We start from the raw sequence: 18,279 nt of genomic DNA, 5'->3' as shown, positions 1-18,279 counted from the left end.
CAGTGGCACGATCTTGGCTCACTGCAAGCTCCGCCTCCCGGGTTCGCGCCATTCTCCTGCCTCAGCCTCCCGAATAGCTGGGGCTACGGGCGCCCACCACCATGCCCTGCTATTTTTTTGTATTTTCAGTAGAGATGGAGTTTTACTGTGTTAGCCAGGATGGTCTCCATCTCCTGACCTTGTGATCCGCCTGCTTTGGCCTCCCAAAGTGCTGGGATTGCAGGCATGAGCCACCATGCCCAGCCATGTGGGTGTCTTTTAGACTCTGTGTTTTTAGATTCTTTGATTCCACAAGCACTAAGCTGTCTAAGTTATTATAGCTTTATAATAAGTCTTATCTCATTGTGGAACCCTTCCTACTTGTCTCTTCTTCAAGAGTACCTTGGCTGTTCTTGACCTTTTGCAGATCAATATATGTTTTAGAATTACTTGTCAACTTCTAAAATAATTCTTCCAGATGTTGTTTGGGATTACATCGAAGGTCTACATCTATTCGTGGAGAACTGGATTATTATAGATCTCTGAATATTTTTGTACAAGGCTTTGTATGGGTGTAGACTTTCCTATCTCTTGGGAATGGTTGGACTAGGACTGGAATGGCTGAATCATATGGTAGGTGTATGTTTAACTTTTTTTTTTTTTTTTTTTTGAGACAGGGTCTCACTCTGTTTTCCAGGCTGGAGTGCAGTGGTGTGATCACTGCTCACTGCAGCCTCAACCTCCCAGGCTCAAGTGATCCTCTGACCTCAGTCACTGGAGTAGCTGGAACTACAGGCGCTCACCATCACACATGGCTAATTAAAAAAACATTTTTGTAGAGACGAGGTCTAGTCATGTTTCGCAGGCTGGTGTTAAACTCCTGTGCTCAAGCAATCCTCCAGTCTTGGCATTCCAACGTGCTGGGGTCATAGGAGTGAGCCACGTCACCTGGCCTGTTGAAATTCTTAAAGTGCCAAACTATCTTCTAGAGTTGTACCATTTTGCATTCCCACCAGCAGTGGATGAGAGTTCTGGTTGCTCTGCATCATTAGGGCAACACTCGTTATTGTCAGTCTTGTACATTTTAGCCATTTTAATTCAGTGTGTAATGGAATTTCATTGTGGTTTTAATTTGCGTTTCTCAAATGACTGATAGTGTTGAGCATCTTCTTATATGGTTATTTGCCATCCGCATATCTCTGTGTTTAAATCTTTTATGCATTTTAAAGTTGTTAGCTGGGCACCGTGGCTCACGCCTATAATCCCAGCACTTTGGGAGGCCGAGGCAGGTGGATCACTTAAGGTCAAGAGTTGGAGACCAGCCTGGCCAACATGACGAAAACCCATCTCTACTAAAAATACAAAAATTAGCTGGGCATGGTGGCGGACGCTTGTAATTCCAGCTACTCAGGAGGCTGAGACAGGAGAATTGCTTGAACCTGGGCGGCAGAGGTTGCAGTCAGCCGAGATCGTGTCACTGCACTCCAGCCTGGGAGACAGAATGAGACTCTGTCTTAGAAAATTTTAAAAAAAGGTGTTTTTTTCCTCCATTTTTTTGGGTTTTGAGAGTTCTCTATATATTCTGGATACAAATTGTTTATCAGATACATACTATATTTTTCTCCCAGGTTATGGCTGGCTTTTTCATTTTCTTAACAGTGGCTTGAAGAGCATAAATTATACGTTTTGATGATGTCCCATTTATGAGTTTGTTGCTTTACGGGTTGTGTTTTTGTGTATGTGTCATATTTAAGAGTTGCCTAATCCTAGGCCACAAAGGTTTTTCTGATTTTTTTCTCCTAGAAGTTTTAGATTTTACTTTTAGGTTTATGATTTAATTTTCATTTATGGTATAAGATTTGGATCCAAATGATTTGTAGGATTCTTTTGAGGCCTGGAATGAGGGTCGCTTCCTCCAGAGAACACTTACTTTTGCGTCAGCCAGTGTGGGATCTCCTTAAACCGAATTCAAGGCTTGAGATTGTTTGGACCCCTCATAGCTCTAGTTCTGCTGGATAGTTGGTTCATTACTGTTTTACTCTCTGGAGGTGTGTAGCCTTTTGGGTTCTTGCTTACTGTAGTGGGGTTTTGGGTTATATGTTTTGGAGGACCCAGTCTTTTATTCCTGTCTCCCCCTCTCTGCACTGTCTTAAAAATGAAAGTTGAGACTTTTCAGAATTGGCAAGTGCACTGAGGGCAGAGGTAGTTTCTGTGCTTATCTCTTTGACTTCCTGGTTTCACTTCAATTTTTGCCTGTTATTTATTTCTTGTCTTGTCAGGTTGTGGTTGCTTTGAAGATTATAAAAATATTCTGTCCATATTTTCTTTTAGTCTTTTTCAGAAGGAGGGTTGGACCAAATAACATTGCTTGAAATTAAGAAGCCAAAACACATTCTTTTTTATTTCACTCCAGAGTCTAGACCTGAACCTGATGTCTGATATGGTAACCGCTAGCCACATGTGGCCAATTAAATTGAAATTAATTACAGTTAAGCGAAGTTGAAAAGCCCATTCCTCAGTTACACTAGTCCCATTTCAAGTGCTCATTAGCCACATGTGGCTAGTGGCTACTACATTGGGCAGCGCTGGTATAGAACATTTTCATCATTGCAGAAAGTTCTAGTGGATAGATATGGCTTGACTATCAAAACCTCATCAGGGACTTGCACTGGTACGTGGATCTGCATTTGAAAACCACTAATATGGGTATCCTTGCTGTTTAAAGTTTGAATTTTTTGGAATCTATATAGCTAGACAGATGATTGAGTTCCTTTAATAGACTGTGAAATCTATCCCTAAGGTACAGTGTAGATTCTTAGACTGATTTAGGTGGTGAAATGTGAATCTGTGGCACACTCAGTAGATAACTATTAAGTATTGATATTTTAACTTACAAATATGTCAGTTTTAACTGAGAAATTTTGTGAAAGCATTTATTATATGTTGATCTGTGTCTTAGACCCAGTGTCTCCCATTGCACCTGCCCTGCCATCCCTGCCCTTAGGCAGTCATAGTGCTGTGCAAAGTTGCAGGGCACTGTGGCATTCTGGCGGGGGTGTCACAGCACCCACTCTTGAGGGAACAATAGGAATTAGCCAAGTGGGGAGAGGAATTAGCCAAGTGGAGAGGGGAAGGATGGGGGAAAAGGTTCTAAGGAGAAGAAAAACATGGGCAAAAGCCTGGATGTTGATGAGAACCGTGTGGAGATTGGTTTGAAGCATCTTAAATTTGATTTCTAGTATCAAGAGAGGTAGCTGAAACCATAGATTTTTAAAAATGTCATGAGGCCAGGCACAGTGACTCAATGCCTGTAATTCGAGCACTTTGGGAGGCCTGGGCGGGAGGATCACTTGAGTCTAGGAGTTTGAGACCAGCCTGGGGAACATAGTGAGACCTTGTCCCTACAAAAATTTAACAAAATTAGTTGGGCATGGTGGTGCATACCTGTAGTCCCAGGTACTCACGAGGCTGAGGTGGGAGTATTGCTTGAGCCCGGAAGGTTGAGGCTGCAGTGAGTTATGATCATGCCACTGCACTGTAGCCTGAGTGACAGACTGAAACCCGCATCTCACAAAAATAAAAAAATAAAAAAAGAAGATGAAAAGCTATGTCAGGATATTCTGTCCATTCACACAGTATTTCCTATTAACTGGTAATATAATGTTATTACAGTTGTGTTGGGATCTCTCATTCTAGCTCACAGAGTACCAATCTTTTGATTATTTGTCCACAGTTGTTAGGGTCGGAGGACATGCCTGAAGTAGTCCCAGCTGTCCCCTTCTGCCAATTTAACCGTGCACTAGATTCATGCTTGGTAGTTCCTGGGCACATTTCAAGGAACTCGGGGGATGTTGAGTGGAGTCATTCCCTTATTGTCTATTACTCTAGGAGGAGGAAGGGTTCAGATAAGTCAGTAAGTTGAGCTGTGGTTTAGGCTCTGTACAAGAGGGGCGGTAAAGATGAAGGAGTGGGACTGAGGATGGGTGTGGAGGAAAGGTTAGGGCCACTCTTCATCGCCACCTGGGGTAGCTTGCCAGCACATGTTTACCTTTGGTTTGGGATCACAGCAAGCAGAAGAGAAGAAAGCTCCCTTTAACCGTTCTAGGATATGTATTTGAATAGGAGAAACTACCTCAAAATAGAGTGTGTGCAGGCACTATATGAAGGCTTCTCAGCGTTTAATGTGCATACATGCCACCCAGGGATCTCGTTATATTTTAAGTTCCAATTCAGTCTGTCTGGGAAGGGCTCAGACTTGCATTTTTCCTAAGTTCCCAGGTGATGCCAGGGCTGGTGGTCTGTGGACCATACTTGGAGTAGCAAGGCATTGGTTTTCAAAGTGTGGGTTGCAAGGTGGCACTGAGTCTTAGTTTGAAAGTTGAATAACCACTGTTGATTGCGGTAGTTAAGGGCATGGCGTTGGGGTCATAATCCTGGCTCTATGATCTTGGGCTTGTTTGTTAAGTTTTCTAATCTCTATTTCCTTGTGTGGCATGTGATTGTACTACATGATCATGTAATGCTTAGTCTTTTTTTTTTTTTTTTTTTTTTTTTGAGACAGAGTCTTGCTGTGTCGCCCAGGCTGCCAGGCTGGAGTGGAGTGGCATGATCTCGGCTGACTGCAACCTCTGCCTCCCAGGTTCAAGCAATTGCCCTGCCTCAGCCTCCCGAATAGCTGGGATTACAGGCACATGCCACCACACCCGGCTGATATTTGTATTTTTAGTAGAGACAGGGTTTTACCGTCTTGGCCAGGCTGGTCTTGAACTCCTGACTTCAGGTGATCCACCCACCTTGGCCTTCCAAAGTGTTGGGATTACAGGCCTGAGCCACCGTGCCCGGCAGTGCTTGGTCTTATTAAACGCTTTATGAAAAGTAACAGTTATTAAAAGTAAATGTTTACATTAAAAGTTTGCCAGTTTTCAAAGTGCTCAGTCTTCCCTGCATCTTTGCTCAGTTTGTAAAATTGCACCTCCCTCCCTCCCTTCTTCTCTCCCTCCCTCCTTCCCTCCTTCCTCCTTTCCTTCCTTCCTTCTTCCTTCCTTCCTTCCTTCACTTCCCTCTCTCTAGGACAGTGATGAACCAGCCTTCTTGTACTGGAGGAATACACCATCCGTCTTCATAAAGACTGGCAGGCACATGGACAAGTTTACCAGTTATAATGCCTTTCTTACACATTAAAGAAGTAGGTGTTTGTATTGGGGCTTCAACAAGGACTTGGAAAACTTTAAGATAATACAACTACATAGTATTCCTTTAGGTGAATATCCTTTCAGTTTCTCAGATCATTGATGAAAGCCTTAACAAAGATTTTTTTTTTTTTTTTTTTTTTGAGATGGAGTCTTACTCTGTTGCCCAGGCTGAAGTGCATGATCTTGGCTCACTGCAACCTTCACCTCCTGGGTTCAAGCAATTCTCCTGCCTCAGCCTCCCGAGTAGCTGGGATTACAGGCACCTGTCACCATGTGTGGCTAATTTTTGCATTTTTAGTAGAGACAGGGTTTTGCTCTGTTGGCCAGGCTGGTCTCAAACTCCTGACCTCAGAAGATCTGCCTTCCTCGGCTTCCCAAAGTGCTGGGATTGCAGGTGTGAGCCACCACACCCGGCCTAGATTTTAAAATAAGCATCTGTTTGTTTCTTTTTTTAGTTTCCACTAGTAAGGATGATGGAAAACTATATTTTGTACCAAGGATTTTGAAAGATAGAATTCTTTCAAGTGAGAATTCTGTGACTTTTCTGTTAAATGCGTATTTAATAACTAAAATTAAAATACAAAGCTTCAATCTGAAAACCTTGTAGAAGTTTTCAAACATATACAGAAACAATGTTGTAATGAATTCCCTGTTTATTCATTACCGCTTTCAGCCATGGTTATTATTTAATAAGTATTGTTAACTCTTTAAAGGTACTGGTTCATACTTAAAAGTTGTGAAGTAACTTGCTTCTGAAAACGTATGCTAACATTGGACAACTCCTGCTAAAATGTGACATAATTCATGATGCATTTCTTTAAAAAAGATAGGGAAGGAATTGAATATAGCTCTGCTGCTTTTCTAAGGTTCTTCTGTGAGTGGGTGATGCAGCTGACTGTCCTGTGTCCTTTCTTTCTTTCTTTCTTTCTTTCTTTCTTTCTTTCTTTCTTTCTTTCTTTCTTTCTTTCTTTCTTTCTCTCTCTCTCTCTCTCTCTTTCTTTCTTTCTTTCTTTCTTTTTTTTTTTTTGGAGATTGAGTCTTGCTCAGTTGCCCAGGCTGGAGTACAGTGGTGCTATCTCGGCTCACTGCAATCTCCGCCTCCCGGGTTCAAGCGATTCTCCTGCCTCAGTCTCCTGAGTAGCTGGGATTACAGGCACCTGCCACCATGTCTGGCTAATTTCTGTATTTTTAGTAGAGATGGGGTTTCACCATGTTGGTCAGGCTGGTCTCGAACTCCTGACCTTGTGATCCGCCCGCCTCGGCCTCCCAAAGTGTTGGGATTACAGGCGGGAGCCTCCGCACCCAGCCCCCGTATCTATCTTAATGATGCAGTGTGTATCTATCTTAATGATCCAATGTGTATCTTAATGATCCAGTGAGCTAAGCAAGGCGGTGGGGACTCTCCACAGACTTGGAGCCTTTAGTTGGAAGGTTCTTTTCTTAAAACTGTACTTGAATCAAAATAAACTGTAGCTTGCTATGCTTTGCTGTATTGGTTTAATGTTCCTGATAGCAGTACATGTCTGTTTTTAACTGAGTCATTGTTTTTTTTTTTTAATTGAGTTGGTGAAGCGTGGAGCTTTAATAGAGCAAGATTTATGAAAGAAATATGCTAATCTTTTTCAAAAAATGATTAAACTGAAGAAATACAAAAGAATATGTGTAAAATATAAGGTAGAGATAATCTCTACCTTCTTCAAGAATGCTCTGAGCTCTGAGAACCTGGAGGAAGGACACCCAAGTCAGCCTGGTTAAGTCCCTAGTTATGCCCTAGGTCAGGGGCTAGCAGACTTTCTTTGTGAAGGGCTAGACAGTAAACATTCTAGGCTTTGCAGGCCACCTGTGACCTCTCACAAGTACTCAGCTCTGCTGTACAGTGCTACAGCATCCATGGGCTGTATGTAAAGGAATGAGCTGGCTGTGTCTAGTAAAACTTTAGACACTGAAATCTGAATTTTCTATAATTTTCACATGCCGTGAAACATTATTGTTTTAGTTTCTTTAACCATATACGATGTAAAACCATTTTTAGCTCACAGGTTGTACAAAAACAAGTGGGGCCACATTGGCCTGTGGGTCATAGTTTGCTGTTCTCGTGTAGAGGGTGATAACAAAGCAAACTCCTAGGTACCTCCTGCCCAGCTTCAACAGTGGGATTTTCCCATGCCCTTGAAAGGCCAATGTGTGTTCCCTGATCACATACCCTTCCCTCCTGCCCCACAGGTTCTGTCCCGTCCCACTCCCACCCCTCACACCGGTGCCACTCTGTAAGTGAAGCCTTATGTCGCCTCTCCTGAAGACATCCTTCCTTGGCCCCGCTCAGTGTTTCATTTCTTTTCAAGCCCTTTTCACCATCTGTTACTGTTTGTATTTTACTTACTTTTTAGTTTCTTTCTCTCTTGGTGGTGACATAAAGTCTGAGGGCAAAATGTTTCTCTGTTCCCTGTTGAATCCCTGACATTTAAAACAGTGGTCATTGAATGATATTGTTTTTTTCCATTTCTTTTTCTTTTCTTTTTTTTTTTTTCCAGAGCAGGAGTGGAAGTTTATTAAAAAGCTTTAGAGGCTGGGTGCGGTGGCTCATGCCTGTAATCCCAGCACTTTGGGAGGCCAAGGTGGGCGGATCACGAGGTGAAGAGTTCGAGACCAGCCTGGCTAACATAATGAAACCCCAGCTGTACTAAAGATACAAAAAAAAAAAAAAATTAGCTGGCCATGGTGGCGGGCACCTGTAATCCTGGCTACTCAGGAGGCTGAGGCAGGAGAATCGTTTGAACCTGGGAGGTGGAGGTTGCAGTGAGCCAAGATTGCGCCACTGCACACCAACCCAGGCGACAGTGTGAGACTCTGTCTCAAAAAAAAAAAAAAAGCTTTAGAGCCAGAAAGAGGAAAAGTAGACTTGGAAGAGTCCCAAGCAGGCGACTTGAAGGACAAATACCTGTTTTTGCCATTTCTTCGTGTTTTGTCTGTTTTGAACTTTATTTTATTTTTTATATTTTTGAGATGAAGTCTCACTCTGTCACCCAGGCTGAAGTGCAGTGGCGTGACCTCAGCTCACTGCAACCTCCGCCTCCTGGGTTCACACCATTCTCTCGCCTCAGCCTCCCGAGTAGCTGGGACTACAGGCGCCTACCACCATGCCTGGCTAATTTTTTATATTTTTAGTAGAGACGGAGTTTCACCATGTTAGCCAGGATGGTCTCGATCTCCTGACCTCGTGATCCGATCCGCCTGCCTCGGCCTCCCAAAGTGCTGGGATTACAGGCGTGAGCCACCGTGCCCGGCCGAACTTTATACTAAGGGTATCATGCTATATGTCTTTATATGACTTGATTTTCTTTTTTCCTCTCATCCTGCTCTCTGATTTTAAAACTTAGGTGCTGTATGATAGTTTTCATTCATTTTCACTGTTGTGTAATCTAGCCTACAATTGATGGGCAGCTGGGTTGTTTGCAGTCTCTTGCTGTACTGCAAACACTGCCACACAAATGTGAACACTCTTATTGCTCATAGACATGGATGTGCATAGCCTATGTATCTAGGAGTGTGATTGCTGAGTTATAGGGCTGGCCAGTCTTCAACCTGACTAGTTACTGCCAAATTGCTTCCCAAAGTAGTTATACCAATTTATATCACCACTAATATAATGACTCCTTGTATTAGTGTGTTTTCACGCTACTGATAAAGACATATCCGAGACTGGGTAATTTAGAAAGGAAAGAGATTTAATTGACTTACATTCCACATGGCTGGGGAGGCCCCACAATCATGGTAGGAGGGAAGGAGGAGCAAACTCACATTGTACACGGATGGCAGCAGTCAAGAGAGCTTGTATAAGGGAACTCCCCCTTATAAAACCATCAGATCTCATGAAACTTACTCAGTATCACGAGAACATCACGGGAAAGAGCCCGCCTTATGATTCAGTTACCTCCCACCGGTCCCTGCCACAACACATAGGAATTGTGGGAGCTACAATTCAAGATGAGATTTGGGTGGGGACACAGCCAAACCGTATCACTCCTGTTGTTCCACATCCTTGTCTGTAGTTTATTTTGTCTGACTTTTTCAGTTTTGTCATTTTGGAGGTTGTGTCATATCTTATTGTGGCTTTAATTTGAACTTCCCTTATTAGTAATGATGTTGAGCCACTTTTAATATATTTGCTATCTGTTTTGTCTTCTGTGAAGGACCTATTAAGTTTCTGGCCTTTTTTTTTTTTTTTTTTAATTGACTTGTAGCTGTTCTTTCTATGTGTGGATTGCAATCCTTTATCATTATGTGTTGTGAATATTTTCTTCCAGTTTGTGGTTTGTTTTTTTTACCTGTGAGGTGTCTTGGAGCTAAAGTTCTTTTTTTTTTTTTTTTTCTTTTTTTAATACTTTAAGGTTTAGGGTACATGTGCACAACGTGCAGGTTTGTTACATATGTATACATGTGCCATGTTGGTGTGCTGCACCCATTAACTTGTCATTTAACATTAAGTATATCTCCTAATGCTTTCCCTCCCCCTTCCCCCCACCCCACAACAGGCCCCGGTGTGTGATGTTCCCCTTCCCGTGTCCATGTGTTCTCATTGTTCATTTCCCACATATGAGTGAGAACATGGGGTGTTTGGTTTTTTTGTCCTTGCGATAGTTTGCTGAGAATGATGGTTTCCAGCTTCATCCATGTCCCTACAAAGGACATGAACTCATCGTTTTTTATGGCTGCATAGTATTCCATGGTGTATATGTGCCACATTATCTTAATCCAGTCTATCACTGATGGACATTTGGGTTGGTTCCAAGTCTCTGCTGTTGTGAATAGTGCCACAATAAACATATGTGTGCATGTGTCTTTATAGCAGCATGATTTATAGTCCTTTGGGTATATACCCAGTAATGGGATGGCTGGGTCAAATGGTATTTCTGGTTCTAGATCCCTGAGGAATCACCACACTGACTTCCACAATGGTTGAACTAGTTTACAGTCCCACCAACAGTGTAAAAGTGTTCCTATTTCTCCACATCCTCTCCAGCACCTGTTGTTTCCTGACTTTTTAATGATTGTCATTCTAACTGGTGTGAGATGGTATCTCATTGTGGTTTTGATTTGCATTTCTCTGATGGCCAGTGATGATGAGCATTTTTTCATGTGTCTCTTGGCTGCATAAATGTCTTCTTTTGAGAAGTGTCTGTTCATATCCTTCGCCCACTTGTTGATGGGGTCGTTTGATTTTTTTCTTGTAAATTTGTTTGAGTTCATTGTAGATTCTGGATATTAGCCCTTTGTCAGATGAGTAGATTGCAAAAATTTTCTCCCATTCTCTAGGTTGCCTGTTCAGTCTGATGATAGTTTCTTTTGCTGTGCAGAAGCTCTTTAATTTAATTAGATCCCATTTGTCTATTTTGGCTTTTGTTGCCATTGCTTTTGGTGTTTTAGACATGAAGTCCTTGCCCATGCCTATGTCCTGAATGGTATTGCCTAGGTTTTCTTCTAGGGTTTTTATGGTTTTAGGTCTAACATTTAAGTCTTTAATCCATGTTGAGTTAATTTTTTGTATAAGGTGTAAGGAAGGGAACCAGATTCAGCTTTCTACATATGGCTAGCCAGTTTTCCCAGCACCATTTATTAAATAGGGAATCCTTTCCCCATTTCTTGTTTTTGTCAGATTTGTCAAAGATCAGATAGTTGTAGATATGCGGCATTATTTCTTAGGGCTCTGTTCTGTTCCATTGGTCTATATCTCTGTTTTGGTACCAGTACCATGCTGTTTTGGTTACTGTAGGGAACTAAAGTTCTTAATTTTAATATCATAAGCTTTATTTCTTTTTTCCTTTATGATGAGTACTTTTTATTGTTTTGATTTTTTTAAGGACTCTCTCTTTATCCAAGGGCTAAGTTTTGATGTGAAGTATTTTTATTTAGTTCATAAAGCATTTATTATTATTATTTTGAGGCAAAGTCTCATTCTCTCACTTAGGCTGGAGTCCAGTTGGATGATCACAGCTCACTGCAGTATTTTTTTTTTTTTTGGACAGTCTTGCTCTGTCACCCAGGCTGGAGGGGAGTGGTGCTGTCTCGTCTCACTGCAACCTCCACCTCCTAGGTGCAAGCAATTCTCCTGCCTCAGCCTCCTGAGTAGCTGGGACTACAGGTGTGCACCACCATGCCCAGCTATTTTTTGTATTTTTAGTAGAGACGGGGTTTCACCGTGTTGGCCAGGATGGTCTCGATCTCCTGACCTCGTGATCTGCCCACTTTGGCCTCCCAAAGTGCTGGGATTACAGACATGAGCTACTGCGCCCATGCTGCACACTGCAGTCTTGACCTCCCAGGTTCAAGCGATCCTCCTGCTTCAGCCTTCTGAGTTTCTGGGACTAGCAGGTGTACACATTACCACACCTGGCTAATTTTTAAATTTTCTTTAGAGATAGGGTCCCACTATGTTGCCAAACTTGGTCTCTAGCTCCTGGGCTTAAGCAGTCTTCCCGCCTTGGCCTCCCAAAGTGCTGGAATTACAGGCAGGAGCCACCACACCTGGCCCATAAAGCATTTATTGTTCTATTTAATAAAGAAGTTTAATATTTAGACATATTTTGTAAATTCTACTGATTCCTTTGATGATTCATGATTTATTTTAAAGTGTTTGATAAATTACAAACAAATGAGCTTTTTTTCATTGTATCTTGTGACATTTCTAGAATTGGATTGTAGTCAGAAAATGTGTTCTGTATGTTACCAATTCTTTGAAATTAATGTTGTCTTAAATAGACCTATATTGTAGTAGAATTTGGCTAAAATCTTGGTCTCAACTTAGAAACTTTTAGGTACCTAGCCACTTAAACTCCAGCTATGCCTAAGTTATACCTTAGTTATGAAAAAAAGATTAGACTAACATTATTAGGCTTTTTAAAAAGTTAATAGAGTTTCTATTTTCTGCCTCTGGAAACACTTGTGTTGTTTTCTGGCTGAAGTTGAGGTGTTAATGTACATTATCAGCTTTTGGATTCTGTTCTACCCAAACTGAAGCTTAAAGACAAGTGACTGCCTCAACTGCCAGTTTGTTTTAGCTTAGCTGACAGGCAAGGAGTTCATGCTGTGACTGCAGCTGCTTTCCTTTCAGTGGCATTTGTTAATTAAGCTGTTTAATTTTGTGTTGCTTTCCCAAGGACTGATTCTTAAGGAAAAAAGAAAATTTTTAGCTTGTGGTTATTCTGGGACCTTTTAGCCTAGTGTTTATTTTGGGTGTCCATTTCATTTTTTTCTCCCCAGAAAGTAGCATTAACTTGAAAATTATCATAGTTAAATAGTGGCTCAGAAATTAAATTTTATCTGTCTCCTGAATCTCAGGCATTAGTAATTGAAGTGTCTAGGTATTGTGATTTTTGTAGAGAGGTATTGTGTAAGTGTCTAGATATTGTAGTTGTGTAGTCTATTGTGTAAGTGTCTAGATATTGTAGTTGTGTAGTCTGTTTAAGAGAAAATGCATTTTATCTAAGAAACAAGACCCGACTTCAAATATTGGCTCTGCCTTTAGTCATGTGACTTTTGGCAAGTTAGTTTCTGTGCTTCTCAATGTCCTTATTTATAAAGTGTAGTTTTTATGGTCTTAGCCTTTGAGGTTATATGTGCAGTTACTGTGTAGAGTGGTATACAAACGTAAGGTGCTAATGTTGTTAATAGTATCTTTAACAGACGTAAGTAGTGTTTTACTACTAAAGGCACAGGTCCTTTCCATTTAATGTGATTTCACCAGTTCTTGAGCTGGTTCATTCAGTTAATTCATTTGTTCGCCATTTAAAAAATACTGTTTTGTGCCTGGTACGGTATTAAGCCCTGAAGGTATAGACTTGAGGGGAGTGAGACTGTTATAGTTCCCTGGCATGCAGCATGATGTGTGCAGTTGTCTCTTAGCGTGCTCTGACAATCTGGAGGGCAAGTCCCTCGTGATGCCCAACCTCAGGGGTCGGCAGACTTCCCCTCTTAAAGGCCGGAGGGTAGAAACTTCAGCCTTCGGGGGCCGCATATACACATACAGCCTATCGCATTTCCTCTAAATTTTTCTTCCTTTGTTCCCCCTCCCCCCTCTCCTCAACGCTTTAATAATGTAAAAATCATTCTTAGTCCAGGAACCATATAAAAACTGGCTGTGGACTAGATGTGGTGACCTCTTTGTAAAGTGTTTTTCAGCGAAAGATGGGAAGTGGATTCCACTCATGTGCAAAGGCATGGAGATGTGAGAGGCTGGGGTTTTGTGGAACTGAATATTTTTATCACATCCGGAGAAATAGGTTGGGTCGGGTAGAGAAGGATATGCAGTCGATACTGGGCAGGATCAAAGCAGTTTGCACTTGATTCTGATATAAATTTTTTACGTCCTAGGGCAGCAAGAACAGATTTAGATGGTAGGAGGATGACTGGACTAGAGGCACAAGATCAGTAAGGAAGGTAGTAATCCACATTAGAAGGGGAAAAGTCACCCAACCTTTGTCATTAAGGAAATGGCTCACCTGCTGTTATTTAGTAAAGTGAGAGGGATAAAGTTCAGAGGTCGAATTTAGTAACATACAGTCTATTTAATAATAGACTATATGTTCTTTTAATTATGTTGTACATATAAATGAAGGACTTAAGGGCACAACTGAGGAAATGGAGAGTAGGGATTGATGTGAAGCCTGTTTCTGAGTTCATCTACAGGCGTGACTAAGTAAGTGAAATGGCAAGGCTGAGAGAGAAGGAATCCAGCGTAATTCCAGGATGGCTTCCAGATTTTTTCTTTGGTGATGAGTTCATGAAGCTCTTTTTGCTCTTAATTTTTTTTTTCCTGGAATATCTTAGTGATTGCTTTGATGAGGGAACATTGTCTCTTAGGTCCATGAACCCCTGAAATTCTAAGCAGAATTGTGTATGTATGTGAGCTGTTTTTCCCTGGGGAGAGAATTCTAGAGCTTTCATCACATTATCAGAAAGGAGTCCAACCAAAAGGAGGAACCACTTTTTGTTAGATTGTACACATCTGGTGTACTCTAAAGGTTTGTGTTGGCAAGGAAAACATCATCCCAATCACAGGATTTTTACTTTAAATGTAATGCATCTCAAACTGCCAAGTAAAATGCAAACACATGCAACTGTTTTCTAAGTTGAACTGTATCAACCAGCAATTGGAATGTTTTTCCCTAGTTTCTCCTCCTTTCCGAAAGACAGAATAAGACACATTTTTGGTACATAAAAAGCGAGCCGGAGACTGATGGGCATGGAATGCTTCAACATGCTATGAACATTAGAGAAAGCTAAAGTTTGTAGAGTATTAACGTATCTTAGTTTTCATGTGGCTATGAGAGATGGTGTCACTTTTAGGTAGGATACACCAGTACCACAGATGAGTGTAGTTTCCTCAGTTGGATTAGAAATGTGTGAATAGTGAGTTGTAAGACAATCCCTAAATCGTGCTGTCATGGTGAGCCCTTAGTTGAGCAAAGCAGGAGAAGCAGGGCGGCTGCCGAGCAGTTGTTGAGATATGAGCATCAGGCAGATTCGTATTGTGTTCTGGAGTCTGCACTGGATTGGTTCATACTTGATGTCAGCATTATTACATGTAATTTAGGGATTACAGACTACAGATAATAGCAGTCCCTGCAGAGATTTGATGAACTTGGTAAGCTGCTCCATATGGAGCAGAGAGAACTTAAGAGAGTGAAAATGGGGCAATCTGTAAGAAAGTTTCTTCTTTCCTGTTGAGAAAAATTGTGACTTCTATTAAAGGCAAAGTGTGATGGGGCAAAGATATAAGAAATGATGGAATCTAGCAGTGGCATAGAAGTCAAAAGTGAAAACCTAGACTGGTTAAGATATCACTCTCAGAATTTCAGGCTGGGGCTAATTGTAATTCCAAGGTAGGAAAAAAGCTTTGAATCTACTTTGCCTAGGTCATGGCAAAGTTTAGGTGGCAAGTTTTGTTTTCTGTTTGGAAAAAATAATATTGGATCCTAAGGAATTGTCTTGAGAAATCAGATAGCAGAAATAACTTAGTTTTAAGTGCATGTTGTCAACATGTGGGTTAATTTTAAACAGTACATGGTTGATTATGTGGTTGGCAAAGAGCTGATGTCTTTGATTTACATCTATCCTATGAGTTTGCCTTTTTGACCATTTTATTGGAAAGCAAACTTTGCTGCTGCTTTTTTTTTTTTTTACGTGTGTGTGTATGTGTGCCCCTTTTACTCTTTGCTTTACGTAATCTAGAATTTTAGGGGTATATCTAAATTTAGGATCCAAAGCTTTTACTTTAGAGATGAGTAAGTAAATAACCCAGAAAAGTCAAATGACCATTTGATGGAGAATCATAGGTGAGCTTACTCTCCAGCCCCATCCAAAGGTCAAGCCTGGTGTTTGCTGTGGGTCAGGGTCCCCAGGTAAACAAAGACAGCTTTATCGGACGAGCTTCCAAGAGCTTAAAGATTACCTCCCAGGATCTGGGCAAAGGGCCAAACTTTTCTTTGAGCAAGGTGGTTAATCCTTTACTGCATAAGCCCTAGCAAAGCAAATTATTATTTCTGTCATTACTAGGGAGTTCAAGAAATTATTATTGCTCCTAGATATAAGGTATGTTGTAACCACATACAGTAACATTTACCACGAAACTGAAAAATTAGAATTTCTACACACAGGTGAGGATGTCTCCAGAAGTGTGTCATACTTGACATCTGTTCTAACATTTCTATCAGGGATTTGAATAAAGAACAGGAGTCACACTGGGAGACAGCTCATTTTTAGAATTTTAGATTTTTAAAATATTTTGACAGGTGGTAATGAAGTGGTAAAATCCATAGGGTGAAATTTGTCAGCAATAAATGTAAAATGGCAGACTTAGTTTAAAAGGAAAAGCAACCGAGAAAGCTAAAGCTGGACAAAACGTGTCTTAACTCTACCAGTGTGCGGAAGACCTGGGAATCTAGTTGACTAAAACAAGGATCGGTGAACTTTTTTGTAAAGGGGCAGATAGTGAATATTTTAGGTTTTGCAGATGAATAGGCAAAACAAGAATATTATGTAGGTATTTAAATAATGAGAGAAAACAAATTTCCACAAATTTTCATCGACTGAATTCAAAATATAAAAACAGTAATTGAGGCTGGGCACGGTGGCTCGTGCCTGTAATCCCAGCACTTTGGGAGGCGGAGGGAGGCAGATCACTCGAGGTCAGGAGTTAAAGACCAGCCTGGCCAACATGGTGAAACCCCGTTTCTGCTAAAAATACAGAAACTTGCCAGGCGTGGTGGCGTGCGCCTGTAGTTGCAGCTACTCGGGAGGCCGAGGCAGGTGAATCACTTGAACCTGGGAGGTGGAGGTTGCAGTGAGCTGAGATCATGCCACTGTACTCCAGCCTGGGTGACAGAATGAGACTCCATCTAAAAAAAATTAACAATTATTTATTAATTAAAATAATAAAAACAATTGAGCATAATTTAAAAAAATACAGGTCTAATGAGAGGAATGGATGTTTTTTTTTTAGGGGAGGAGGTGGATAACATTTGGCTAAATTAGAGTTTGAACTTAGTGTTTGCTATTATCAACATCAATTACAAGTGTTCATCTCTTAATGCTAATCTGCAAGGAGATTTTACATATTTTATCTTTGAAAAATGTCTTAATCCTGACAGGATACATCGAAATACTGATAGCAGTTCAGGAGCATATTCATTGCTTAGAAGGCATTTATAGAATTCTATTAGATTCTCCTTGATAATTGCCTTCTAGCATGTCATTGCATTGCAGATTAATCACTTCCTATTGGTGGTTAGATGGAAGCACCTCAATTGCACAGTTAAATGGATTTTGAAATATGTAAATTTTCTTTGTAGTTGCATCGGAGTTTGAAAAATGCTACTGGAATGTAGTTTGAACCCAGAAAATATATCCACTGCAAATTTGCACAGAATTGAAATCTTGCTTTTTGTTTTAACTTTCACATACGAGAAGTATATAAAGAAGCTTAATGCAACTTGTGATTCAAATGTTAGCTGTCATTGAAATGACTTTACTGCAGTATAAATTCCTCATATAACTACTGTTTTCCTTTGTAAACTTAAATTGAATCCATTAAGAAACATCAAGTCTGTAGAAAAAATTGATTGCAGAGCTATTCAGTGTTTGGTAACAGTGTTAACTGAAGGAGGCTCTTTTAGAAAAATTTGAGTCTTGACTCTAAGGTCATAAAGTTACAATAAAACCTACCACTGTCCATTTAACTGCTGTGTGGTAGGCCAAGTCAAGATACTCAGTTTCTATTTCTGACAAATTCAAGGAACTGACAATGGTTAAGTCTACAAGAGCTAATGAAGTTCACTGTGGATGCTACTGGTCCAATAACACCTGACAGATTTAAATACTTTCTACATAGTACTTGCTGATGAATAACCATAATACTTTCTTAATTTTTGTAAATTTGTGCAGCAAATCATTTTTCTGCTCCCCATATATTTTTACTATCACCAGTTATTATCATGCATCTTAGTAGATTCCACTTCAGATTGTACTAAATTAGTGTTTTCTCAGCTTTGAAAATATTATTTGTAGTTCCACACAGACTATTCTTAGAGACTAATTTTTTAGTTACTTCAAGGTTGGCATTGACTCCTTGAATAAACAGTTGAGCAACGTCAACAACCAAGGAAAATCATTCAAAAATTATTTGCCTTGTGTTTGACTGACATTGATGTTGTTATCAGTATCCTCAACTCTTTGAGCAACTGTTCTTATTGAAAAGCTTATAGTCTTAAGCAAGTTTTTTTTTTGTTTGTTTGTTTGTTTTGACATATTTCTTTGTCTGTTGTAGTCAGACATGTTGTCTGTTGTAGTCAGACATGTTGTAGTCAGACAACTTAACATGGTTAAGTTATCCACATAAGATGGAGAGCCATTTAGGGTTTTGAGCAGAGAAGTGATGACATCTGATTGAGATTTGACTTTATCTGCAATCGGATTGAGATTTGACTTCATCTGCAATGTTGAGGATAGGCACCAGAGCAGCAAGGTTAGAAGCAGGGGACCTGTCAGGTGGCTGTTGAGTTCATTTGAGTGAATGGTGATGATGGCACAAGTCGTGGTGATGGTGGAGGATGTG

The 18,279-nt window shown here is 40.6% G+C and overlaps 1 protein-coding gene across 25 annotated transcripts in view; it reads left to right on the top strand.

The window, feature by feature from the left end:
* The window catches only part of PTK2 (protein tyrosine kinase 2), a 345,218-nt gene that overhangs the window by 12,745 nt on the left and 314,194 nt on the right, over positions 1–18,279 (top strand). For 2 of the 25 annotated variants that reach the window (XM_057303096.2, XM_057303095.2), the window contains exon 1: positions 5,148–5,164. The exons of 21 other annotated variants lie outside the window; for them this stretch is intronic. Coding sequence is in view for 1 of the 4 variants with exons in the window: in XM_055116981.3 (XP_054972956.1) it covers positions 5,141–5,164 (24 nt within the window). In the remaining 3 variants the exon portion in view is untranslated. Of the gene's footprint in view, positions 1–5,049; positions 5,165–18,279 lie in introns of those variants that run through there. 2 more of the 25 variants (XM_055116981.3, XM_055116995.2) reach the window with 2 other exon arrangements.

The sequence above is a fragment of the Pan paniscus genome, chromosome 7 (assembly GCF_029289425.2).
Source record: "Pan paniscus chromosome 7, NHGRI_mPanPan1-v2.0_pri, whole genome shotgun sequence".
NCBI lineage: Eukaryota > Metazoa > Chordata > Mammalia > Primates > Hominidae > Pan > Pan paniscus.
This window is presented reverse-complemented; position numbering and strand designations above follow the sequence as displayed.